At 37.9% G+C, this 27,151-nt stretch overlaps 1 protein-coding gene across 2 annotated transcripts in view; it reads right to left on the bottom strand.

Annotated features, from left to right (window-relative positions):
• Positions 1 to 582: 582 nt before the first annotated feature.
• Positions 583 to 27,151, bottom strand: part of LOC149942918 (basement membrane-specific heparan sulfate proteoglycan core protein-like) — a 99,311-nt gene continuing 72,742 nt past the window's right edge. The window contains exons 4-6 of one of the 2 annotated variants that reach the window (XM_090177250.1): positions 18,906 to 19,116; positions 12,666 to 12,962; positions 583 to 2,008 (exon numbers count right to left, since the gene is read on the bottom strand). In XM_090177250.1, coding sequence (XP_090033376.1) covers positions 1,860 to 2,008; positions 12,666 to 12,962; positions 18,906 to 19,116 — 657 coding nt within the window. In that variant the 3' untranslated portion in view covers positions 583 to 1,859. Of the gene's footprint in view, positions 2,021 to 12,665; positions 12,963 to 18,905; positions 19,117 to 27,151 lie in introns of both variants that reach the window. The other variant, XM_090177249.1, reaches the window with a different exon arrangement.

The following is a 27,151-nucleotide window of genomic DNA, read 5'->3' as shown; positions in this document are numbered from 1 at the left end:
GTATGCGTTACGAGAAAAACTTTGTCCCATTGTTTTAAGAAGGATGTTTACTCTTTCAACGTGACTTTTTTCTATCTCAGAACCATTATTTATTTTACTCAGCACGTGATAACTGTACAATTTCATAAATATATTTATGTTGGTAAATATTTTTTTCTATCTTAGAGATTTCATTGTGTTCAAATTCGATTTCTAGCAACAACATTTTTGTGGGAATTTTACCAAATGTCGATGAGCTCTTATACCTATTTATCGTTACTCTACTTTCTTGGAATGTTAAATTATCCTCGATGCTTCCAGTAATGTTAAGGAAAAACAATAGTATGCTAGAAAAAGGCAGTATTATCAATGTACAACGAACAAACACACTCTATTCAAATCGTATCTATTAAAATACATTCGATAGGATTTTATACAAACTTATCAAAAATGTAAACTAAAAATATTGCTATTAACATAATTTTGTGCCTGAAGCAATGCCATAATCAGCAATATCGATGTGCTTAGTCTACGATGTAAATTCAGAAAATATAATTATTCACTGCTTCTCTAAACTTTCTTTTTTATTAATAGCTTCTTGGTTAACAGAATAAAAATGCAACAAATATATAGTTACAACGAGTTTGATTATTACAAGTTACAAAAACTTAAAAAATGTCGAAACGAAACGAGATTTTGTGTTTTCGTTGGAACGGCTTATAAATGTTGTCAATCGATTCATTCTTTCGGGATGTATATACTTGGTTCTCGTAATTCGTCTCAACTCAATCTTATATTATGTTTCCAGCGAAGACAATCACTAAGTCTGGCATTTTCGTGGCGCCATCTTATCGACGCTAACCTTTTCGCTTTTTACATGCCGTAGACATCGGGGAAGGAATAAAAAAATGTGAAAGAGAATGAACAAAGGTGGCGCTAAGCTCGTTCCACGGAAGAACACGGATTGAGAGAGGGGCGGGTAACTCAACCGAATATTTTCCAGCTCCCTCTCCCCAGAAGGAATGAATAAAACAAAAACCAACTTTTTATATAACGATTTTAGAAGAATGTCACCTTCTATAATGTATATATACTTTATATTTACTTCGAAATGTCTCAATTTTTCTTAGAATGAAATTGCTTTGGGATATATATATTTTCTTATTTCAGCGAGAATTATTTTTTCGCATTTCACGATCGCGGGTTACAGCCCTGACACTTTTAGAACGGATAAACTACATTTATATATGCTAAATTAAAAAAAGGCTTTTTCATTTTCACTCGTTCATTTTTTATATAACCTGCGGCCATCGCAAATGTCTTTTTTTTAAGTCACCATGTTTTTTACACATCATTCACGCTTCTATAGTAGATTTCTCATTCTTTAATAAACCGTATATCCCAAATGTCTCCGTTTTTTTAACTAAAAATAAATTTAACATCGATTTTAAAGTGTTCCGTTGACGAAATAGCCGAATAGCGACATTTAAGTTCAGTCGCTTATTTCCAGTTCATAGTCAAATGTCGGTAAATTCACAAATATTTCATTTGGTCTCGGTGTGATTAGAATATTAAAATTCTCACGTTCCATTTACGGGCGTACTCGGAAATAGAATAAACGCTCTTAAACTTACATTTTATATAAATATTCGCGACGGTCGCGATGATGAGGAAATAACACAGTAAAGAATACCTTCATTTGTTCATTTTCGTCGGTCATTTTTTATTAATATTTTTTTATTATAATTTTTCTGGGCTGAAAAATTCGTTTTTTAACGGTTTAGGAATTTATTTTTCTTAGCAAAAAACCGCACCGCGGATGATCATTTTTCTCTTAAATTCCGCCATTTTGTTTACGCGATTGGCTTAGCCGTAACTGGTCACCTCAGAATGAATGTCTCGATCGCCGCGGTCAAGGCGACCGTCACTACGCTAGCCAGTAGCTGCTGTAGTAGTAGTAGTGGTGGTGCGTTGCGGGAGCTTTTTGAGGTGGAGCTCCCGTCGTGCTGCATTGCTGCGGGCTTCTCTCCTGATGTCAGACATATAATGAGAAAGTTGGAATAAAATATTATGGACGTGAACGCAATGAATTTCACCTTCGGCATTTCCGTTCTCAAAGGCGCTTTCGCTCTGCAAGCGCCTTCGAATGCCTTCAATAGATTTTAAATTTGGCATTGAATCGGTGATAATGCCTTAACTGGGCTAGCTTTAACGTCAAAACGTGCCAAGTGCGTAAACGGCGTTTTTCAAAAATTTCGTTTGGAGGTACATGAACTTACCCTGAGTATTTTTGGAAAACGTAACCTAGCACTCTACATATTTTGATTATTTTGCGGAATTTTAAAACAAGTAGTTTAAAGTTTGGGTTAGAGTAGGCAGATATAATCTAACCTTTAGTAATATATCCTGCAGTAAACCCTTCAATAAAAGAAATCAGAGGTAATAAAATATAAAAAAACTACAATTTCGTCTTTTTCAATAAAGAAAATTACGTAATGTGTATCAAATTGATACAAAACTTCTAAACAGGGAAAAACCTATTCGATTTTGTAAAGTTATGCTAATTTCTTAATTTGAAAATCGTTTTTCCTCAATAGCTGACATGTCACGCGATAGTTTTCTGCATATAATAAAATTCATTTCCTAATCTAAAATCGGAAAATATTTGACATAGCGTGTTATGGCCTTAAGCTAGAGAATAGGAGCTTCAGCCTGTAGCATTAAGCACCACGTAGGCCGAGGATATAATACGCATAATGCGGATTTAGATCTGAGTTGGATATATACTCTGTTATACACACGCTTGAATTAGGAAAAGATTATCCAAGTTTACGCATACTTGTATGAAAAATACATAAATATTTAACATAGACACTAAAAAGTGTCGTTGACCTTAACAAACTTTTACTTAATTCTCGAAATGGTTTTGACTTTATTTTCCTTTATGACAGCGTAAATATTTTTATTATTAAATCTTCTTGGTCAAAAGGCAGAAATAGGCGCATAGCCTAGGGGAAAAAATAATAAAAAGTAGAAGCTATTTCTTTGGTAAGATGATAGTGTATGAATAGTAAACAAAATCCCCAAATCTTCCCATTATTCCGAGCGTTGCCTCCAATGTCAGCCCTTAAAATTTAGGAAATCCATTTGTTTGTTGAAATGACTGCTTATCTGAGCTATGGGGTTGAGAGTTTTTTTATAATAAAACCCAGATAAAATTACAGGAAATAAAATGTAAAGAAACAACATACGATTTTCAACTACACCAAAATAAAAATATTTTCCTTCTTAAAACCAAGGAGCTTTCTTTGATTACTCACAATTGATAGTTAGGTCTATCTCTTTAGCAACGGAAATTGTTTTAGAATAACAATGACCTATATTAGTACACGTGTCCGTTCTAAACCAATCTCAGCAAGTCTAATTAATTTAAATAAGTTAGATATTGTCCATGTAAAGTTTATTCTTTACATTTGTATTTTATTTTGTAACTTTGAACGCGACCAGGTACATAAGCAAATTTGCAAATGAACATTTGGAAGTTGCAGTATTTAATAAGAAACAAATGTATTTCCCAAAATTCGTGGGATGTAAAAAGGGAGCAATGTTTTGTTTAAAAAGACATATTCAACACCCCACTGAAGTAGAACAAAGAGAGAGTTAATGAAAACGTACTGACAAAGTCAACGATCGTTACTATTCAAAATCTTAACGTCTTTTACATACAAAAATTCAGATTGTTCCTAATTTAATCCTGATTCAACATTTTCTTGGCTAATACAAACACTAGACACTTAAAATTCGAACATATTGTGACTATATTTGTAATTTTATAATTTGTTCATACCACATGAATTCATTTTTTTGTGAAAATATTATTGTTTGGGATATTTCGTTATAACACGAGATATTGTGGCTTTGTTACATTTTTCAAATATATTGAACCCGGGCTTCAAAAAAAAACTGCTATTTAGTTTTCCTATTTCAGTAGAAAAGCGAAGAAATCAAAATCCAGTGGATTTATATTGAAGCTTCAGTTTGGCATTTTTTTTCTTCATCGATGAGTTAATAGCTCTTTATATAAAATACGAGAGGTCACGTGATTACGTTAGATTCATCGTGCAGTTAAAGTTAGAGAGCGCGCGCAAATTTTTGTTTTTGTTGAGCTCACGCGAAAACGCACGAGACCCTCTACACGGAAATATTGGAAAGCGCGCGCTCCAAAAAATAACACTTTTTATACATGTATCCGTATATATTATTTTATAGAAAGAGCTATTTAAACCTTCGTATATTTCGATCCAGTTACTCTTGTAACAGTTTTAAATTTTTTATGTAAACCCTAGTTTCTTTTTTCATCACCAATTAACCATAATTTTATGTCGTTATTCAAACTGCTCTTATTCTTTCATAGGAATCCAGCCACGCCTAAATTAAACAGCAGAGGTTTTTCAGTCTTCCTAATATAATAAATTAACCTCTCCCATCTTTCTACGGACAGGTCGCTAAAACGTCATTTCAAAATCCGTCAATTAAAATAGATTTGTTACCAAAAGTAACACGAGTTCCGCAGTTATTCGTTCTGCTAGAAAAGAAGGTTCTACGGGGGTAAAAGTTAGAAAATCGGTAAGTTAGGGATTCCCTTAAATAAAAATGGTAAGCCAACAGTGATATAACAGTGGCGTCATAACTACTCATTCTCAGACAATATTTGAAATCATTTAGTTATCGATACCTTGGTCTCGATTCTCGGTACTATTGTAGTTTGAAAAAATTAACGAACTTCAAACAACTTAACGACTAAAAGGATGTTTGGTTTAATGGTTTCATTTCAAAAGAAATTATAATTTTCGATGTTTACTAAATAAATACCGAAATGGGAACTATTTAAATCGTTTTAGCGCAACTTTCCGTAAAGAATAATAATGTGGATTGTGGATTATAGCTGTATAATATTATTGTTTAATTTGAAGGAGGTTAACGGTTTGTTATTGAAGTCCTACGTTAAATATATTGATCAAAGCGTGGATTGAGATGTATATAGTGAAGAGCGTATCGAGAGAGAAGCGACGTGATGTCTATCTATTCGGAGAGTGTGAGAGGCGCGTTCTCGGTATATTGATAATAACCTGTCACGGGATGAAACCGCGCGCTTAATGAACCGTCACCGGACACGAGGCCGGAGTAATATTATCTTGTCATTGATAACTTCCAACAACGAGTCCTTGATCGAAGACCTTAGAAATATAGATATATATTCCGTTCTCCTCGTCAGCCCTTCTCTCTCTGGCTCCCTGGAGGCGTATTTTGCATATGGCTTGTACGATGATAATCAGTACGAGACTACGCGAGAGAATTATTGCGCCCTCTCTTTTGAAATATATCAGTGGCCCTTCGTCCCTGGTTGCCTATTGCCTCCATAAATAATTCCTTTTGTCCTGCTCTCCTTCTCGACATTTTTTTCTCAATAAGATACGTTATAACGGGGTCATCGGCGAAACTTTAACCAACTGTCAAGTTCACAAGAATTTATTCGTTTGGTCAAAATGTATCACTGATTAGGGGTGTCAGATAAACGAGGTATTTAAAGCAAATGGCGGCTACAAAGATAACCCAGTGGATACCACAAAAAGGCCCCGTAAGGTATCACCTCCTAAATATTTTTAGGATTAATTAAAATAATTTTAATTAATATTTAATGTTATCCCACAATTTCTCAGTTTAGCTTTCCAAGGAACGGTCTTTTATTTATTTCATTCATGTATTATAAATTTCCCAGTAAAATTATGGGTATAAGATGCAAAATGTGTTAACGCTGGTTCACACGGGCAGAGTTTTCTTGATTTTCTCTATTTTCTCGTTTTACCACCTTTTCCCGTTGTTCTGGCGCACGGGAAAACGACTGTACACACGGACAAAATTTAACGGATTTTTCCGCCGTCAGCGCTGCCGGTAAACGAGAAAACGGAGAAAAAAATGTTGAAATATCTCTACTTCATTTTCCCGGTTTTTGAAGCTCTTTGAGTTCGACTAATCAGCGAGCGTTTCGCTGTCACGTGATATAAGGAGCGATTTTGAAAGTCTTTAAAATTAGGCTTAAGAATTTTTGCGTCTACCACGTGACGGCATAACGCTCCCTGACTGGTCGAGCCCAACGCCCCTCAAAAAAAAAGTTATCCGTTTTCTCGTTCCCCGGCAGCGCTCGCTTTGATAAAATCCGGCAAATTTTGTCCGTGTGTACAGTCGTGTTCCTTCGCGCCAGAACCACGGGAAAAGGCGGTAAAACTAGAAAATATAGAAAACCAGGAAAACACTTTAAAGCGACGTCGCCGGCGCCGTTGCAAATATACCGTAATTATTTAGCCCCCGTACGTAAGCCTTGTAAATCTTAACCAATCGAAGCTTATACACAGCTCAGTCTCACCTGCCGACCACATTCGCTATTGAGCTATCAAGGTACTACACTACAGACGCCACTTGCTTTAAAATAACTACTCGTAAGTATGGGATATAACGTTTTTTTTTACTAGAGCAGGCGTGTATACAAAAATAGATCACATAGCGGTATTTATCGAAATTCTTAATTATTTTACAGGAAGTTCATAAAGCGAGGTGGAAAAAATTTATTTCGTAAAACATCTGTTATTAAAATAGCAGCAAAATATTAATTTCATAGGGATATTCGTTTTCTAGAAATACCAAGAACTTTCTACGAGTTGAACTATTTCTTTATTTAATATTATGAATTCCTTGTATATTAATTTGCTACAATTCTTGTTAAATAATGCGCGTAATGTTTATTTTTGTATAAATATCCTAAGTAAAATCAACATTAAAATTTCGTTAATCAAAAACCAATTAAAATTAAGTGTATATATAAAATCTAGAATTGTTAACTTAAGCTTAAACGAAAATATCATATTTTAAAAAACTACAATTTTACATTTTGGTTTAGAAGTTTTTATTTTCGTTTAAGCTTAATTTAACAACTTAAGATTTTATTTATACACTTCATTTTAAATGGTTTATGATTAACGAAATTTTAATGTTGATTTTAAATAGGATATTTATACAAACATAAACATTACGCACATTATTTAACAATTCTTAAAGTTGTAAAGAAATATTCTGAGAAATTCAACTTCTTTCAACGTTGCTGACCGTTTTATTTTTGGGGCTTTTAATAATTCGCTCAAAGAATGCGCACTTCTAAACGATAAAAATTAAAAGATAAAAATTAGAAGATTACGTCACCCGGTCAGAAGTAGGCGAAATATATTACCTAATATCTGAGTTTTTAATAACTGCTTGGTGGCACGTACGTTCCAACTGGTTAACTTTGTTTAAATTTTAAATTTTTATCCAGCCCTTCTCTTTTCATCCTTTTTAAAGAAAATATTTTGAGTCACTTTTACGCGAAAGTAAAGAGGTCGCGCGGGTGGAGACTTTTATATTGCATTTTTGCACGCTGACTTTTTCCATCTTTTAGCCCGTTAAAAGATCCGTCTTTAAGGTCAATACAGAAAAAAAATAAAAAATAAAAAGGCGCGATATTTTACTAGCCGGTAATATCCACTTTAAAACTTTGCACGGCTCATATAATGCCCTATAAAAATATTCTTATTTCCCCCCTCCCTCCTCGCTCTCCTCTCCACACTAAACTCGGCAGTATCTCGGATCCAAAACTCGGCAACTTATAAAGGCTGTCCATTATCGAAATATACCGAAAAAATTCGATAAAGATGAGAAAAATATCGATTTTTCTATATCTAATAGTCTATTTTCTCTCACGCGCAGTGAGAGGGGAGGATGATAAAAACTGAGACTTTCTTCGTAGCCTTGACACGCGTACCGCGAGGAGGAGTGGGGGGTATACTATGTTGGAAAGGCGGATAAAATTGGCCCGTGACATTACATCGAATAATGGTTGTCTGGCACGATCTTCTACGGTTCTACGGATTTCTACAAATATGCGGCTCTTGATATGACAAAAAAGTGACTTACGGAACGCGGTCTCGCTACGAACGATTTTGGGTCGTGCCTTAGTACGTGACACACTCAGTTGACCTTCTATCAATTTACCTCAAACTCGGCCCTATTTCTAAGCCCGAAATTTCAAAAATATGCCAATCGGGAAGTAGCTGCCTTTTCTACCTTCCTAAGTTAATCTAATTTACTTAATAAATTTCAGTGGGGTGGAATAGCTCAAGACTATATGAAATATTAATTTTAATGGACTCTTGGTCCGTTGGTTTACTTGGTCGTTTAATTAACTTAATTGCGTCAAAACTGTGATTGTCCAAGTTTTTTTACCTGTCGAAAACGGATGGTATACGTGGTTTTTGAACTGTATTACCTTGATGACAAGCTGTAAGGTCCTAATATAGAACGAAACTTATTTCTGTCTCACTTCAGTAATGGGTTTATAAAAAATTAACGCAGTCTGCCCTTAAAAACATCCTTTTTCTTTTCCGTAGCTTCGCGTAAGAGTCGATTTGGCCATGAAGAAGACGATCCAACACAGTCAATCTTCCGTGTAGGTGCGAGAATCGACCGCGACGCGCGAGCCAATCTTGGGAAGGCGATAAGTCGTTGGTAAATATCAAGGGGCTTCCTCATTTCCTTTGATATAGGACAGGGGCGTGGGGCGACGCGAGAGTCCCGGCCCACCATATAGCTACAGCTCGTTAATCGAAAACGAACTTCTTCGCCTTCTACTCGCTCTTATTTTTTTCCAGGGTCGAGATCAGAGAGAGACATACACAGAAAAAGAAAAGGGAAAAGTCCTCCTTCATAAATGGAACAAGGCAAGTTCGTGCCCGATCCCCAAAGAAGTTTTCGCGGTATTACAAAAGGGGAAATGCGGTCGCGAGCCTCCCCCCCCCACCCTACATATATTTATTTCTTTTTTTCTCCACCTCATTCTGATTGTGTATGTGTGTGTGAGGATACCACGCCATCCTGTTTATATCTTCGTGTCTGGGGTTGTTCTTCTATTTGCATATCATAATCGCGTTGCCGAATTCCAACCGCTCTACACATTTGTAACTACGCTCTGACGACGGAACAATTCGAATTAAAGCGAAGACGTGGGTAAAGTCTGCTCGTTTTGTACGCTCCGGTTGACGCGTAACGCCTCGATCGATAGATGGGATCAGCGAGAGGCTACGAAACGTCGGTGGAGCTGCGGAATTATTATTCCGTACATGATCATGGATTCGACTTTTCTCGCCATTTTTCTCTTTCAATCGAGCGAAAAAAGTTGGCAACTTTCTTTTGGCTTTAAGATCAGACTGAAAGATATTTTTATAACGCATTCGAATGCGGATTTTTTCCGCTTCTTTATCCGAAAAATATTCCGTCCTCCCTGGCGTGCCCTTTCTCGCGTATAGTTTTATTCGCTTTTATTTAGTCGATAAAGAGAAAATAGAAAAGAATCAAGATGAATGATTGTTAAAGTCGCCGTTGTTATATAGTTTAAAACGTCACTGAGGAAAGTAGAGTTATATTTTACCGGAAAAATCCGGGACATATATAAGTGATTCCGAAAGATAAATCTATTAATTATGGTTTTGAGGAATGGCAAATCGATAGACGGAAGGATGGATGGGTGGATTGTGTTTTTTTAGATAGAACCATCCATTTGATGTCTAATATCCGTAGACGAAATAATCAATTGTGTCTATATACGATCGAGACTGATCTCCTTAGTTGGTGTTGGAATTGAAAGTTATATACATTGTATCAACCTAATTTGACGCTTTAAGTTATTATTGGTTTATTATTAGAACTGGTAATTGTTTCTTCTACGATTCAATCAAAGCTGGGCTTAATGAGCTGTAATACTTTGCTTACAGCTAAGGCAAGATAATAACGAGTCATCCCCTTTGGCCTTTCCCAATTAGTGTATCTTAAAATTCATTTTACGCGTGAAAATACGCCGCCATGTTAGGGTATAAAAGCAGGTTTATGCCTGTTATATCAATGTAAAACGGAATTTTTAATTTGGGCAATTAGTATTGCCTTTCCTCAAACGTTTCTATAGCATCAGTAAAAGCATACGTAACATAATACCAATAAGTATGACAATTTTTATCAAAGTGATGATCAAGGTTTTGTTCAGCAAAAGCCCTATATGCGAATGGCTAAATAAATTATTCCCAAGGACGATAATAAACCACTCCGTTCCGTTGCAAGCCCAAATCCCGCCCACGTTCGACATTAATCTATTTACGTCTCTTTCGAGCGTAAGTGGTTTTTGGGTCTTCGGGTAGAGTTTATATTGCATGCATTTGATGTTTGTTTGCCATTTGCGGACAAGTCAAATTTAGTGCCCTTTGCGGACAAATTTACGGTGGACTAGAGATAAGTGCCATTTCCGGGCAAAAACAAATATTAAAATTATTATTAAAAACCAAGATAATCTTTATTTATTGAATTACATTTGTGCTGCGAAACCTTTAACAATTTCTGTTCTGTGGTTTTCATACGACCGTTACAACCTTGACTTTGGTCGTTAATACAACTCCCGCTAACCGATACTGATAACCATCTAGAATTGTTGAGGGCTTTTTTTAGATGGCTCTACTATTTCTACGGTTAAACTAAACATTGAAAGCGAAGGCAATTTATATATATACATAAACTAGCTTTAAGAAATTTAAAAAACTTACTGGATTGAATTATAAAAAAACGCGTTTCAAATAAAATCATTGGATATATTAGGTAAAAATAATATGTCCGCAAGTGACACCTCTTATATATGACAATTTGTTATTTTTAATTTCTGTCCGCAAATGGCACTAACCCCTATTTTCTGTCTCATTCTTCGTCAAACGTTTGGGAAATTTTCTGTTCTAGTATTTTATAGTCTCTTTGTCGTCGCGTTTTAATGTCTCGCGTCTCGCGCTTTTATTTAAACATTTTAACTTTTGAAATTGTTTTTGTCGTTATTCGCCTAGAAGACCTATAGGCCAAAAAACTACGCTTGTTTCCCTAAATGTTGATCTCCTCTCACTTTTCCGCGTTTAACTTAGTAATCAAGTTGGAGCTAGGCGAGAGTATCGATGTCGAAAAAGGGTTCAATATGAAAATTATCATTAAGACAATAGAAAGTGTCATACTTATTATTACTCTGTTGCTTATGGTAAAAGGAATACCATAAAATGCTTTTTCCAATGATATTTGATATTTAAAGATTTCACGTTTTTCATAATTTTTTAATATACAGGGTGTTTCAAAAGCTTCTGCAAACATTTTAAGGAGTTGTAGGTGGTGAGTTGAGAAGTATGCCTGTTTTTTCTTATTATCCTACGATAAGTTAAAATAACGCCAGAGAGCTTCAAAGTGAGGCCTACTAGCCCCTGGAAGAAGGCTCCAACAAGCGCAAAACCAAGCAGCAGCGACTTTAAATACTGTTTAAGTTACCCTTTTACGTTGGTTACCTCGATTTGTTTACAAAATCCTTTTTTACTTATCACACAAAATCCAAAACCTTGATGTTCGCATTTCCCTGCTGCTACAACTCTTTTATATTTTTGCAGAACCTTTTGAAAAACCCTGTATATTACGAAAATATCAAATACGAATATTTTCGTCAAGTGTAAAACGAATTGGAGAAAAAGCTTGGATAAGTTTAAGAAGCCCCGCCAAATGCGCCTGCAAGAAACGCAGCTTTCAAACTTAAATTAAATATAGAAAGCATCTATACTGGCCGAATGAAATTGGGCCACAGCCCCTTGGTCCAGCTGGTCAGCTAACCTTCGCGGCTCTAATATAGGGTTTCACCTAATTACGAACGGTGTACGGAGCACTCTAGACGACTCTTACAGAAGTACTTTCGTCTGAGATTTAGACAGTACTCGGAATTTACGTTACAATAGGGAATCAAAGGACCTAAAAATGTTTTACGTTTTGTCTCGTCTTTGAAATAAGTTTGCGTCTGGCGGAGATGTTATTAAAAAGCTCATTAAGTTAACAACGTCCAAGCTGCTCTAGTTTCCAAGATTGTGTTCTATTATTTAATTTCAGAGCTAGTTTCTAATTTGTAGAGTAGAGACATTGTATTAAATATATTTAATAAGTTGTATTTTTAGAATGATGATATTGCGGCGAAAACCGTGGGGTAGCTCACTCCAATGATAATTAGGACACCCTCGTATGATTAAATCATGATTAAAATTAAATTTATAGCTTTGGCTGTACATAGATTAAATATACTAAATCATGATTAAATTTTTAATCATGATTATTAGGACACCCTGTAACGAAATGATTTGCGAAAACCTCTTATATAACTTTGTATGATATTCACTTTCCTTGTTTCATATTCCTAAGGTATTATTCTAGCTTTTTTTATTATTATTAGTATTAGTATTATTAATATGGTGAAAACAAGTCGGCAAGCGCGTAGACCAATAATGTTTCCCCTTCCTTCCTACCTCCATATTCGGGGTATTTAAAACAAAAATAATATGAATTTGCCAACAATGCTATCGTTTTTGGTCAACTATATGAAACATTTGCCGGGCACGGTAAATTACCTTGAAAATTGATCCTAAGTTACTCCATACTTAATAACGCTGTTTTTAGTTGGAGACCCCATAAATAACGTATTCTTATGGAATATTTGCGTTATAGTGGGTCGAAGTGTGGTGAATTGGTTCGATTAACGAAGGCACCCTTACCATTTAGCACTGTCACGGTAATACTGGCGGGTTCAGCGTTGGAAGGTCCGCACGTGTAGTTCCCGCTGTCCTTGGGTTGCACGTTTTTGATGTGAAGCCTGCTGACGGACATGTCGGGGCCCGCTTTCTGGATGGTGAACTCTCCGCCTTTGGGGTCGAAGTTGATCATGCGGTCATCGTGGTACCAGAAGACGAAGACTGGCGGCTCTGGACTTTGAGCAATGACGCAAGTCAGGTTGATAGAGCTGCCCGTTTTGACGTACCATTCGGGACCCTCGTCGATCGTCGCTTTTGCCACTATATCCGACAAAAATAGAGAGAAAGTGGAAAAGAAAATTTGAATAAAAAATGACGTTGCCCCGCTCTTTGGTGGAAGGGCAGAATCTAATCGCGACTACACTCCTCCCTCCGTCTTATGTTGACGTCACTGTACCCTCGATCCCCATTTTCTCACTAGCTCTGTTCTACTTCCTTAATTCTATTGATCCTTCTTTCTTCTCCTCACTCGCGAATATTTTTGCATTTTAAACTCATCTTCTTATGAAAATATAGAGAGAATGAGTGGTAAGCTTTTGGTCTCTGGAACTGACAGTGGTATGGTACTCAAACTACCATTCAGGCTCTAAGATCCCCGCTTTATTAGCGGAAAATTTCTTTCCCGTCATTCGAGAAATTTTACTTTTTCGGTCCAAAACTGATTTGAGATGTTACGAATAATTCTGGTTAAAAGATTCTTTTTTTAACGTTTAGTTTTGAGTTAAATAATGAAAATTCGGGTTACCTTATTTGTGTTTTAAATATTTTCGGTGTGAAGGCACTTTAGATAACTTTTCGATAAACAACGAAAAAGCAAAAACATAAGTAGATTCGATTCTGTTTGGAAAATGAGGTAGCTATTTGTCGAAAACACATCCGTGTTTAAATTTGTTTCCATTTGCATAGGAATCGGAAAATTCGAATAGATTTTGTTTTATTACCAAACCCATTTGAATTTCCCGAATAGTAAGTACTCGTTCATTCTTTCATTTGCTTAAATAATACCGTACAAATTTCAGGTTTTATTAGCTCTTAAAATTTTTGTAAATATGGATTGTTATAAAAACGTGCAAAATAAGTGTTTCTTCTTCTCGTTTCGTTCTTTGAGAAAGGACAGCGGATGTTACATTCCGAAGTCCTCTTCGCCATGACAAACACGCGTCGCGTGAAATTCAGCCTCGTAACTTTCCAGCTCGTTCGCCTTTGTTTAATTTAACTAAGACGAGCGTAAAAACCGGGAAAGTAGTTAAAGTTTTGACAAAGAAAAGGAAAAGTTTTCCGTCGGCTCGAGAGGTGGCAGCATCCACCAAATTTTTGCATCGCGAAAGACAAGCAAAGTTACCTTCTCTCTGTCTCTTCGTCGTTGCCCGAAACATTTCTCTCTAGAGTTCTCCAGCTCCTAGCTTCCCGGAAATAATCTTCCAGCCAGAAAAATATCAACAAAAGGTTGAAGTCACGTAGAGACGAAAGCGGGAAGGGGGGCTGGATAGGGGAGAGCGCACTGATGCCGGAGAAGAAATTCCATGTTTACGTATACAAATCATCCTTCAGCTTAGTAAAATAAGAGGAGCTCGTACGCCGACTTTGAAAAGAAGACAAAGTTCGTCCACCGAGAAAACGCGATTGCCAAAGGCTCCCCCTCGCGAACTTTCTCCGTTCCTACAGAATAAATATAGGCTTTGAGATAAAACTCCGCTACGAGGTCGCGGTGGAATTAACCTTGTTTTTGCTTTTTTCGCTAAGGCTACATCGAAAACACTTTGGCTAATAGACAGTTTATATTAAACCATTTCAATAAAATGCGTATATTGAGCGAGTAAATTTCGTTATAAGGATTCGTTGTTTGGTTAATTTTAATACGCTTTGTTGTAAAAATAAAATGGCATATGATATAAGGAACCTTCTACGTGTTCTCCTTACCCGTTTAACTGCACGAGCTTAATCTCTCCAATTTTGACTCCGTTTCCTCTTTTTTAATTTTGGTTTGAGATATAAAAAAGACATAAAAAAGCATTAGCCGACGAAGCGTCGACGCTCGTGGCAATTTATAAATGGGGTAAATATTTGGCTTTATTGGCCAGGGGAAAAGCGTACGGCTGATAGCCATCCCCATTAAGGCATAGACTAGCGGCACGAAAAAAATCCGCAATAAGCCAGTTTGAATAATACAAAGGTATTTTGTTTAACGCCCAAGGTACTGATAATTTTGGTACTTTTAACGCGTGTTTTGGTCTTCTTCACCCTGTTGCTGAACGAATTGCTTTTTTGGACGAGCGAATAGAACAGCAAGTAGAATAGGCGAAACTATAAAGTAAATTTCGTCTTTACCAACTTGTTAAAATGGGAAAACGAAATCACGTGACTACCATATCACAGCCAACCTCGATTCGGTAACTCGTGTTCACAGTTGGCCGTGCAACGGTAAAGTTAAAAAATTCCTTCCAGATACAGCAAACAACTAATTCACTTTCTATTACAAGATGTTTTAAATAATAATTATAATTAAATAATTTAGATAAATCAAAATTTCAACCACCATTAGCAAAATAAAATAATAGTTCGTAATTCTTAGGATAGATGGCGCTACTTTTCTCCACTAAATCACGTGACTACCATATTTCCAACCCCCTCGACTTTTTAGTTTCGCCTATTCCTGGTCATCGAAAAAGGGAACTTGAGTACTGATTGAGTCCTATAGTTTGATTCAGTTTTTTGATACGCCAAGCGAAGCCTTCATCGGAAGTTAAGTGATTTCATAATTCTGTTCAACGCAATGTGATCAGAAATCTAATTAACTAAAATTTGGGTTGATTTACCAAATACCCATTTTAATTTGTACTTTTTGAAGCAAAACTGATAGCCCCTTTTGTTTTTGGTAAATGATAAGACCTACCCTCGAGAAACTTTCAACCAAACGTCCTTTTTGCTACACTTTTGTGGAAGTGAGAACGTTGATAGATTCGGAGAGCTTAGAGCAAGCGAATAGTTTTCAGCTATTGAGTTAATAACTATAGAGCGTTTGAAATACATTTCCATCTGTTGTAATGTTTATAAACTAAATTTGGCGAAAAATAGAGAAATACTTCCTTAATTTCATTTGTACATCAATAATATAACGCGAGTAAATATAGTTTTTTTCTTTAAACTAAGGAAAAGGTTTAGAATCGCGGTAGTGAAAAGTTAAACCGATATATGTAATATAATAAAAAGGAAACTCAAAACACGGAAAATTAAAAACTTATATAAACTTGAAAGGGTTACTGCTTTTTTTGAAAACAGGCCTTTAGACTTTTAGGATTAAAATGTCCGCAATTTTCAACCCATCGATACGTCAATAGATAAAATAAATATTTCAAAAATATCGGGCACTTTAAACAAACCGTAGATAATATTTTTACTAAAATTTTCGTTGACTTAGCCATTTTACCCCAATTATATAAATATTTTCCTAATAAAACTACTTAGTTACTTAAACAAGCCCCATCAACCTTTTAAAATTTCCCTTCTCGGAACAAGTCGACATCGATGGAGGTCAGTCCAGCCTGTTCTAAGATTATCAGACCATCAGACGAGATAAAAGAGCTTTTAAAGATCTTTCCATCAAGATTTTTTTTAAATTTCCAGTGCCCCAAAAATATCGAACCCGTGGCCAGAATCCTCCCTTCTTTCGAAATATTTTGAAGCGGTGGCGGGGACTAGGCCGTGAGGCGGGGGGAGGGGGGTCAGAAACGATGGGAAGAAATTCAATAAGTCTTTCGAGAAAAACTTCGCTACTCTTTCATATATTTTTACATAAAAACCCTTTATTTGATTTTTCGGTGCCTGCGAAATTATATTGGAATCCTTCGATCGTTTTTCAATTCCGGTCGAACTCGCCTCCCCCCTCGCTTCCCCCCTCGCCTTTCAGCCCTCCTATCCACCCTTCCATCCCTTCCTTTCTACATATACACGTATAATGTATAAGCGTTTTTTTTCCCTTTTCTTGACTGATTCGAGTAGTAAGTTAGGGAAAGAAGTCGTTAGACTATAAATTTTCTTCTTCGAAATTGAAAATGATGACGGCCCTTTCCTCGACGAGTTTTTCTATCGACGCTCTCTCTCTCTCTCTCTCTCTTTCTCTCTCTCTCTCTCCGATTTATCAACGCATTAAAAAAATAGCGGATTGATTCGCCTTGGTGCATATGCTTCGGCACTGCCTAATAGACGTCTCACACGCGCGCTTATTTTTCTTAACGACGCGGCGCCCTCTATGAAAAGAGAAATTCCCTACCCGTCCGCCGATTTCATCAGATTTCGTCCCAACGATTGTTTCAGATAATTTTAACACGGGCGCTAAAGTTTCTATAGGATATTTTGTAGGCTTTTCGCCATTTTTTGAGATACGGTTCGGTCGAGTAGGTCAATTTATTTTTCGACACTGATTATTGGCGATATTTTTTCTCCGGATCAATTCATTTTCGGCGTAGTTTCCATCGGTGATGAAACTGTAGGCGAGAGAAGAAGGGATAGTTGATGGAAAGGTTTTTTCGGGACTCTGAATGGAAGGATGGAGGACTTTAAAGCGTGGCCGATAAAAAATATCCGAATTTGCTTCGGATAAGAAAAGGGAGTCGGAGAATTTGGATACTGGTTCGTGTTCTTCGCGTCTGAATTATTCATGAACGGGGGGCTCTCTCGCTCTCTCTGCAATTTAAATTTGAAAACTAGTCGCCCCTCGCTTTTTCCAGGGTCCGCGCTCTCCGTTTGGAGGGCCCGGCTTCTAGCGGCCCTTCTCAACCCTATTCATTCTACGCGCCCCCTCTCCTTTCTACGCGGACTTCTTTCTATTTTTGACTTTGAGAAGAAAGAGAATTATTGCGCATTTTCCACTCGGACTTTTTATGGAGAGAGTGATCTCGCGTGTGTGTGTGTGTTGGATGGGCGCTTCTCCGAAATAGCTAGTTGCGGAGGCCGCGTCGCGGGTAGCGTGTTAACTTTCGCTCCCTGGAAGTCGATTCGCCGGCGTGCAAGGTCAAGTTTTTGCTCATTTTAATACTCGGCACTCTTTCGCCTTCGACCCTCCAGCCCATACATATTAATGGGAAAAGCCCTTTTCTCTCGCTTATTTCTCCGCTTCGCCGTTCGCCTTCGAAATTGCGGGGATGAGCGTGCAGTTCGGTCTTCCTACGATGCCGTATAATATCGCTGCGGTCGCGTACTACTTGGGATAGGAGCAATTGTTCTCTTCGCTAGACTATCAAACAGACGACTGAATTTTCTATATGCTTTATTTTGTCGGGTTTGTGAGAAACGAGTCTATATTTCTTAGCGCGTGTGCTGCTTAGGTGCAGGGTTGGCAAAGTGGATACCAGTCCGTATTAATCCACCTGTTAAAACCGGATTAATCCACTTAAAAAATCCACACAAAAATCCGGATTTTACCTAAATTTCAAAAAAACAAGAAATCGACCTTTGAACCGAACTTTTATTTATTTTTCTGAACTCATATTCAAGAATCTGTTTATTTTAACCAGTTTTTCAGCTTTTTCGAACCCTAATTGGTTTCTTAAATTCGTCGACACTAATCCATATGTAGAAAATTCAATTCCCGCTGAACTTGCAGGACAAGACATTGTGATGAAACGAAGTTACAAAATTCCACCATTTCGTTTGAATTTTCATTTGCCTCATTTACTAGCTTGTTTTTGATGTCACTGGTATACTAATAAAATACTGAGAACTAAAATCTCTGCAAGAGAACTAGTGAGCTAAGCCTAATTTCAACTAAGTCTAAAAGTGTAAAACAAGCGCGGAAATTCCCGAAACGTTCTCTCACGCGGTCTAGAGATAGGAACTATAAGCAGACGACGTTTCACTAGTTTTACGTGCGAAAAAGGGCTAGAAATAAGTTAAAAACGCATATAATATTATTTTCGGAAAAATCCGGATTAAGCCTATAAAACCCGGTTTTAACTAGCAAAAAACCATACCAGAGGATTTTTCTAGAAAAATCCGGTTTTTTGCCAACCCTGCTTAGGTGGATCTTGTTCTTATAACTCCCATTTGTAAGCAAAGTGGGGATAGCTTTAGTCTGTGACGAAATGTTCTCAAAAAATTTTTTTCCTCAGTTGAAATCGAGGTTAACGCTTCTCAATTTTTATTAATGAAAAATTTCGAAGATAATACCGTAAAAGAAAATGATTGAAATGATTTTGGGTGGAATACCTAAGACTGTAAGGTTGACGAAGTAGCTGATTTTGGGATCGGAGCTGACTTGGCACTCGTAGATACCGGCGTCTTTTTGTTGAACGTATTTGATCTGAAGTGCCCAGTCGCTGGTTTGTTCCATGTGAATGGCCTGATAGCGCTCGTCACTCGAGTACACCTCCAGGCCCACCGTTAAAATATGGAATGGTTTTCGGCGAATCCACGACACCTGCGAACAGAAATATACGAGCGTTAAAAATACTTATATTGAACGTAACATAACAACGGTGGACGAGCGTGTTAGAGAAAAGTTACTAAGCCGGTTTTACAGGGCTGAATTCAACCGTTTTCATTTAGCGTAGTGTTGTTAATTTCCGGAAAAAAAAATGCGAAAAAATTTTCCGAAAAATTACAAAATTGAAACTAAAATTACTTTTTAAGGGTTTTTAATGTTTTTAACTTTTTATCGATATAAAATGTCTAATATAAGTTAATATAAACTAGTCTAAAGGTTCAGTTTTACTTTCAGATTCGAAAAAATTAGGAGAAAATGCTGCTGTATTTAAATTTGCAAACAATATACTAGACTAATCATGGAATGAAAACTTTTTTTTTTTTGGAAAAGGCCTCGGTCATTTTCCGAGCGGGACATTTTCCGCGGAACATTTTCCGACTTACAACACTGATTTAGCGTTTCACAAAGTTTTATTTAAAAACATAATTTATAATTAAAATTTAGCTACTTGTGCAAAAATACTGAGTAAAATTAAGAAAACAACAATAGTTAAAAGTGCACAAAAAATATTTTATTATTAAAAGTTTAAGCCCGACTAGTTTCGGTCGAGTTATTACGCCGTCACTATCGTTGTTTTCTTAATTTTACTCGCATAATTTATATCTGTCGCAACTTGAAGATTGTTATTACGGCTGTAAATCTTGGAGCTAGGCTTAATATGTCATTTGAAATTACAAATAAAAACCTTCTAATATGAGTAAATATATGGTCAATAAAAATTTACTAAAATTCAATCCATGTACTAGAATTTTTATAATTAATTAATTTAAGTAATAAATTATTAAAAAGTTTTACTGTTATTGGAACGTAATTCTAGGTGGACCTTAAGCGTCATCTTCTAAGCTGTCATGTAGGTTTTTTTTATTGTGAACCCGGTTTAGTAAAGTGTGTTTTATTTCCTTTAATCTCTAATTTTTGTGCTAGGTGTTGAGCAAAAAACATTTAACCTATTTTTATTTGGTGAAATTAACGTTGAGTTAAAAACCTCAAAAACATTGCCTGAATTAAATTTAAGTACCGAATTAATATGGGAACAAGATAATATTTAAATAATTTGCGTAAAAAAGAACTGCAGTGGGTTCTTAGACCTTTTGACATATTTGTAGTATACAATTATAATAATTATCTTTATGATTTCAATCAGTTAAATTGTACAATACAAACAAGTAATTCCAAATATATTTAACGATAATTTTTAAGTAAGTAAAACTATTTACAATCTTCCAATAGACGTTTAAATAAAACCTGTTCAGCTATTTGCCTAGAGGTAGTAATACATAAAGTCAGTACATACTTGTAAAAACGTTAAATTTTAAAGCGTGCGCTTCTTAATATTTCAATATAGAAGGGCTCGTTTAATTTCACACGCGGCTCCTACCAACTTTAGCCTTACAAATAAAACTAACATAAACACGTTATTATTTTATTCAGTGACTCTCGCATACGCGTAGGGGAGAAACGGAAAAAAAGCGGAATTTATTGATGAACCCATTATGCCCCATTTTTAATGAAAACTATACCGCTATATCAGAATCAGAACAGTTCGGATTGAAAAGTGGTTTATCTTTAGATATGTTACGAATTTTAACAAAATGTAAATATTTAAATTTAATAATATTTGCATACGCTTAATTTCATGATGTTTTGCTAGGTCAAACAAACAGTGTCGTAAATAAGCTCTCTGGGTCCCACCTGTTAAATTTGTTTTTGGGGCTCCTTCTTATCATATGGAGCATCTTCTTTAGAGAAAGGTTTTGGCCCCTTTTTCTATGCCCCCCGCGCCACAAGGCCTGCAGGGCGTTATTTGCGCCACTGGAAACAATACTAGTTGAATCGTCTTTTGAAGCCTATCGCGCTGTAACAAACGGTTTAGAAGCTCTCAAAAACAATTTTCTTTAGCTTGGCCCTTTGACCCGTTTATGCAATGTCGGTACGTGTTTACTACTACATTAAATTTTGTCCATTCCAAAAATTCCTAGAAATAATGTTTTACCAAGAATATTATACGGTTGAAACTTGGTCTAAATCTCATTTCGATAGTAGAGAGGTTAAGGAAGAATTTGTAGAAGCTTAAACTAAAACCTAAAATTGCTTTGTAGACGTCTAGACGTTTCTGTGGGAATTTCGTCCGCTTCACACCTAAAATATAGCTTGTACTAAGAATTATCTATGGTCCCCCTTCTACTCAAATTCAACAGCTGAAAATGTTGTTTTACGAAACCGGTATTATTTTACAACAATTAATCGTGCTCTGTTGTTTTTAATTATTATTTGTTAATATAAACTTATTGGTGTATTCTTTTTAACAGTCAGTAATATATGATACCATTAGAACGCCAGTACCATTAATTTACTTTTTTAAATCGTTTTTGGGTGAACGGCAGGTTTGAATTGCTTAGGTACGGTTGCCCAAATTTCGAATTAAAAAATTTGCCCTGGTTACAAAAGTTTTTTATAATAAGACTTCAGTATATTTTCAAAAAAAAACATTTTAAAGCTCAAGATCGATTCTTTGACTAATGTAACCGTCAACAAAAGATAAACTAGTTAGAGATTTAAATTGTATAATATATCCAATGTTAGTTTGAGAGAATATTTAAGAGTACTCTAATAATTATTAACCTTTCAAACTATCTCTCTTATAAATTAAATCAATTTAAATTGGTAGTCGTGGAATGGTATTCACCTATCAAAGAATTCGAAGTAATTTGGCAACTTTTCGAAATTGAAATGGAACTATTTTAAAATTTAAGATTATTTAAATTTCCCTCGAAATTCTGAAGGAACGCGTACATCCATCCGCTCCATCGTATTATTGACTTTCGGGAGGAAAGTAGCGTATAAGCGTTAGACCATTTTATATTCAGCGTGTATGGAATTGATCCATCTTTTAAAACGGCGTATTTTGGCGAAACGCAACTCGTTCCGAGATCCCGTTATACGGCTTACAAGCTCGCCTTCCTTTGTACGCAATCGATAGGGATACGCGTAATTTCCATACGAGAGGAGAGAGTGAGGCAGCAGCCTCGCGCTGACTTCGAGGTTTTGAGCTGTTTGGATTTGGGAAGTGTCAGTCATAACGGGGGTAACTAGCGTAAGCTTTTCTTAAAGGGAAAAATGCTTCTAGAGCGAAGGCACTCGCCTATATTCTTTAATATCGTTTCTGGTGTTCTCCATAACCCTTCGAGCGTCAACCGACAAAAAAGTCGTCTCGTTTGTTTAAAAAGTTTTCAAAAGTTTCTCTCTCCCGCTGTTTACGGATCAATCTCTTAGCCTATTATATATAGGTAACTTCCGTAAGCCGTAACGCCTGTCGCCTTTCTAAGCGTATATCGCTCTCGCTTTAATGTATTTTCACGCGGAAAAAGCACTTCGAAAGACGTCAGTTTACGTCCAGACATCGTGGAATTTTATATTCGTTTTTCAATATATATATATATAAAATCAAACGGTGCAATTCTCTATTGAATTTCCTACTGAAATAGAAAAAGCTTTAATTTACTAGTTCCAACTTTTTTTTCTAATCATCGGGTTTCTCCGACTCTCGCAAATATGTCAAAGTATAGGAAATGCTCTCTGGTGAGCCGGTACATTTTAATGGAACTTTCTTAATGACCCTCTCTTTTCTCTCTAACTAAGGAAAGGGAGAGGGTTGCGACTGAGCCAGAGAGAGAGAGAGAGAGAGAGAGAGAGAGAGAGAGAGAGAGAGAGAGAGAGAGAGAGAGAGAGAGAGAGAGAGAGAGAGAGAGAGAGAGAGAGAGAGAGAGAGAGAGAGAGAGAGAGAGAGAGAGAGAGAGCTAGAGTATATGCTTCGAACGCCTTTGGGGCCGATACTAAAACTCGTTGTGGAAAAAACTACGAGCGGGGGAAAGTGTAGGAATATACGCGCGGCGATTCACCCTTAAGGGACTACCACGGTGTAGTGCCTGCATTCTACTATAGATCATCTGCCAGGTTCCTATATATATACACACACGACCGGGGCTTGAGCGAGAGGGTGAAGAACAACTTTGAAGAAAATTACTTGGCTAGCGCGTGGAGGCCCAAACAAAGCGCGGGGAATGAAACAAAAGTTTAATTAACAGACGAAAAAAGCAATTGTCATGTGGCAGGGGAAAGAGTGAAAGCCCTCCGCAACTTCGTTCTTTCTTTCAGTTTATATACATATCGTTTTTCCTCTAATTCTACGCCTTCTTCGGTAAAGGGCCTCTCGTAGCTTTTGGAGAATCTTAAAAACGCCGCGAAACCTACCCGCAAAGTCCCGCCCGATTCCTAATTAATGTTAATGGGTTCAATGATCATTTGGTTGATTCAAAAGCGTACAGGCGAATCGAGCCGGCCTATACTGCCGGTAGAGACCATAGCGGAGGATGCCAAAAAAAGGAGAAAGGTTTTTGGTCGATCGTGACGCCGCGCTGGTGGCGCGTTGGTCTCGGGGTAACTGGCGCTCGGATCTTAGGAAAGGGGCTTTCTCTCTCTCGGAAACAAATGGAAGTCGGAGCTCTTGGGATTTGCGGAGAGAAGGAGGAAAGTTGGTCTCGGGACTCTTCGGGCCCCTTTCGCTTCGCGTCCGAGTAAAGCCCCTTTTCGATCCGCTCCCTTTCCTCTTAGCTCCCGACCCTGATGCGGTCTACGCGTTTCGATATATATATTCCTTATAGGATACGCGTGGTACTATCAGCCTTTCTGACTCTGGGGTTCACCGTGGTTGCCCGCGGGGGTATTACAAAGCCAGCGCTCTCGCGACCTTTTTTACATTCCAGGCGATGGTCGTCTTTCTCTTATTTTCCGCCCTTAATCCCGATAATCTGAATGTCGGCGGATGGCTCGCGCTAAGGAGCTACAATCCTCGGATGAAAAGCCCTCTTTTTACGCGCTCGCCTTTTTCACCGTTTGTCGCGCCTTTCTCCTCTACTCCGAAGCGACCGGAGACTCTAGACAGAGAGCCGAAAAGAGGCGAGCCTATTCGGAACCGCAATATTATTGTTGCCCTTCTAATGAAGATTTATTACCGGGTCATTTGGGGAAGAGGCGGAGAGTGCAAAGCGGGCGCGGATAAAAAGCGAAAGCGGTTCGAGGATTCGATAAGCCCGCCACTCTCTTCTCGCCATTCTCCTCCGCAAAGTATCCCGAGAGCGTTAAAAACCACGGATTTTGCTTATGCCAGAACAACGCCTCGGCTAGCCCCGAAACAATATCTAGGCTATTATTTAGAGAATTTAATAGGATTATCCGCTCCGTGATTTCCGGCTCTCTCTTTCGAATCTGGCGCCGCATTTGGAGGGCGCGAGATAGGATAAGAGCTCTTAAGGGATCGCAGCCGCGAAATAGAGAAGAACCTTTAATACGTATGCTTCGCCTGGCCAACGGAGCCTCGTTTTCCGAAAGCTCGAAGGTATTTATTTTTAACAGTCTAGCTTCGAAACCTTCCACCGTTCTTTCGCATCATTTCCTAACTCGCCCGCGGCTTTTCGGGAGCACGCGCGTCCGCGTTGAGTTTGGGGGGGGGGGGAAATCGCTGATGAAATCTAATAACGTCTTTTCGAGAATCGATAGTAGATGTCACTTCTTGCCTCCCGTTCCCGCCTCCTTTCGTCGCTTCGGGCTTATCTACCGCTTCTGTTGGCTCGCGAAAGCGACAGAAGCGATAGCGGGGATCCATTATAGGATCTGTTGAGTTTTTAGTATCAAAAACTGGCTCGTTAACTCGCGCGAAACGAAAAAATCGTTAACGTCGATAAGGAAGCCGCGAGCCCCGTCTCTCTCTGTGTGTGTGAATAGTCCAATAAAGATAGCCGCCTCAATGTAGAAGTAGCTCGCGTACGTTAAGCGAAAGAATTTACTTGTTAACTAAGGTCGTTGAGGCGCCTCCCCGCTGCCTTAACAGGCGGATTATTCACCCAAGGTACGAAGGTCGACACGGCCTCCCTTTAGTATCCCCGCTCTTTTATTTCTCGGACATTCGGGGCCACTCTCACGATCTATAACCCGCCCCAATCTCCTCCGTTCGCCTCTTCGTTGGGATGGGTGGCGATGTCCCGTCCTGCCGGGGGTACACGGCCCGCGATCAATTTTGATGGTCCTAAGCTGATATCGGCACTTTCCGCTACGCGGGATTCGCGATTAAAAATCCCGCGCCGATTAATCCTGTTAATCGAGCTTTAGGGTGGACGCGAAGGAGGGCGACGCCGCGGTCACGCGGCTACTGCGCAAAAGGGGGGGGAGTCCTTTCTTTCGACCGACTACAGCATCGGACGCCGTTGGTGCCAGGCGGTTTTCACGCGAAGCGCGCGTTGCCCTTTCTCTTCGTTTTCGCGTCCTTTTTAGCTATAGGCTACGGTCTAATTGCCGCTACGGGCGCCGTCTAACCGCGTAACGCTTGAAGCTTCCCTTTAAAGGGGCGCCCGGGTAATTTAATTTATGAAACCAGGGGGGAAGGGGCAGCCGTGTCTGAACATAATCACCGGCGTTCATCGTTTAATAAGAACGTTAATATCCGATTACATTTTCGGCTAGTTACTAAATAGTCCGTCTAGGAACACGCCCGCGAGGATAGGTTGAAAATTTCCACTAGTTCAACGATCTCGAAACCACGGTCAAACGCTATCTGTCTACCTCTCTTCTCCGCCTCTCAGAAAGAGTGTATAAAGCGGCCACGTAGGTGGGATAGCGCGGTTGAATCTGTCTCTCCTCCCGTATTAGCGGACGCATCGTGGTTACGGAAGCGTTAAGAGGAGCCAGCGAATGATTTTAAAGTGCTCGAACCACCTTTCCTATCAAATTTAACGCTCCGCTGAGTCGCGCGGTGTAAGAAATGACGGATAAAAATATATATCTTCCTTTCTCCCTCGAAGACGGAGATAAGATTCCCTTCGCTTCTCGTACAGTCTCCCTATACGTATACTCCCGGTTTTATCACTTCACTCCATATTTTACTCGAGTTAAAGCGAGCTTCAAATTAAACCTCAAATCTTACAAATATTGATAGATCTGTCGAGAGATCGTTTAGGTTACTGAGAACGTAGACGTCGGCCCATTTACGTACAACCTAAGTCATCTGTTGGGAACTTGTTTTAAAAATATTTTCTGTCTGATGATTGAGAAACTACTGAAAATTTTAGCTTAATAGTTAATTTCAACCTTTATTATAGTTGCATGAACGTTTCCGTAACATATTACATACGTTTTCTTGAAAGTGGATGACGCTATACAAATCGGAAATGGGAGTATTTGCTTTTTGGTGCTTTCTCGTAGTGTCTAAGCTAAGCCCCACTTTAAAACGGCCACCATGACATTATTTCACGTCACAGATTACGAGGAAAAACGACCCATGAACCTGCGAAATAATCACAACGACCACCATTGGCGTCTTAATGTCATGGAAAACCTAAAGGCTTAACCATGGAACGAACACAAGCCACATCCAAGAGCAAGCTACGAATAGACTTTAAAGTAGTAGATGGTCTAGAAGGCCATCTTCACTCTTAAATACTTTTAATGTTTAAAAAGGTTTAATAGGTGATTCTGAAATAAAATTACGACAAATACATGTATAAAAGAGTTATTTTTTTGGGCGCATATGTTAGTAGATTATTGCTTGAGCGATTTCATGGGCATTGAAAATGAAAAAAGAAGCGCTCAAATACTTGTGACCACCGATATTTTTGGGATTGACCTAATACTTTTATGATGGAGTTTAAGCAAAGCGCTCTAGACTTTTTAATCACAACGTCACCAGTACCTAGACGTTATCTAATAAACATTCTCTAAAATCGCTTGGACGACTTAAGGAAAGGTTTACAAGTTAAATTTAAGCGATACTAATACGCACAGTGTGCATTTCCGATACACAAGCTGTGGCTTTCGTGTAACTTGCTTCCCCGTATTATATCTCCGTGTTCCAAATTATCTTGAATTATAGAAGGCTTTGGTCCATTTGAATTTAAACCAATATTTACGCTTCTTAGCA

Source organism: Leiobunum rupestre, chromosome 6, assembly GCF_980474605.1.
Source record: "Leiobunum rupestre chromosome 6, qqLeiRupe1.1.hap1, whole genome shotgun sequence".
NCBI lineage: Eukaryota > Metazoa > Arthropoda > Arachnida > Opiliones > Sclerosomatidae > Leiobunum > Leiobunum rupestre.
This window is presented reverse-complemented; position numbering and strand designations above follow the sequence as displayed.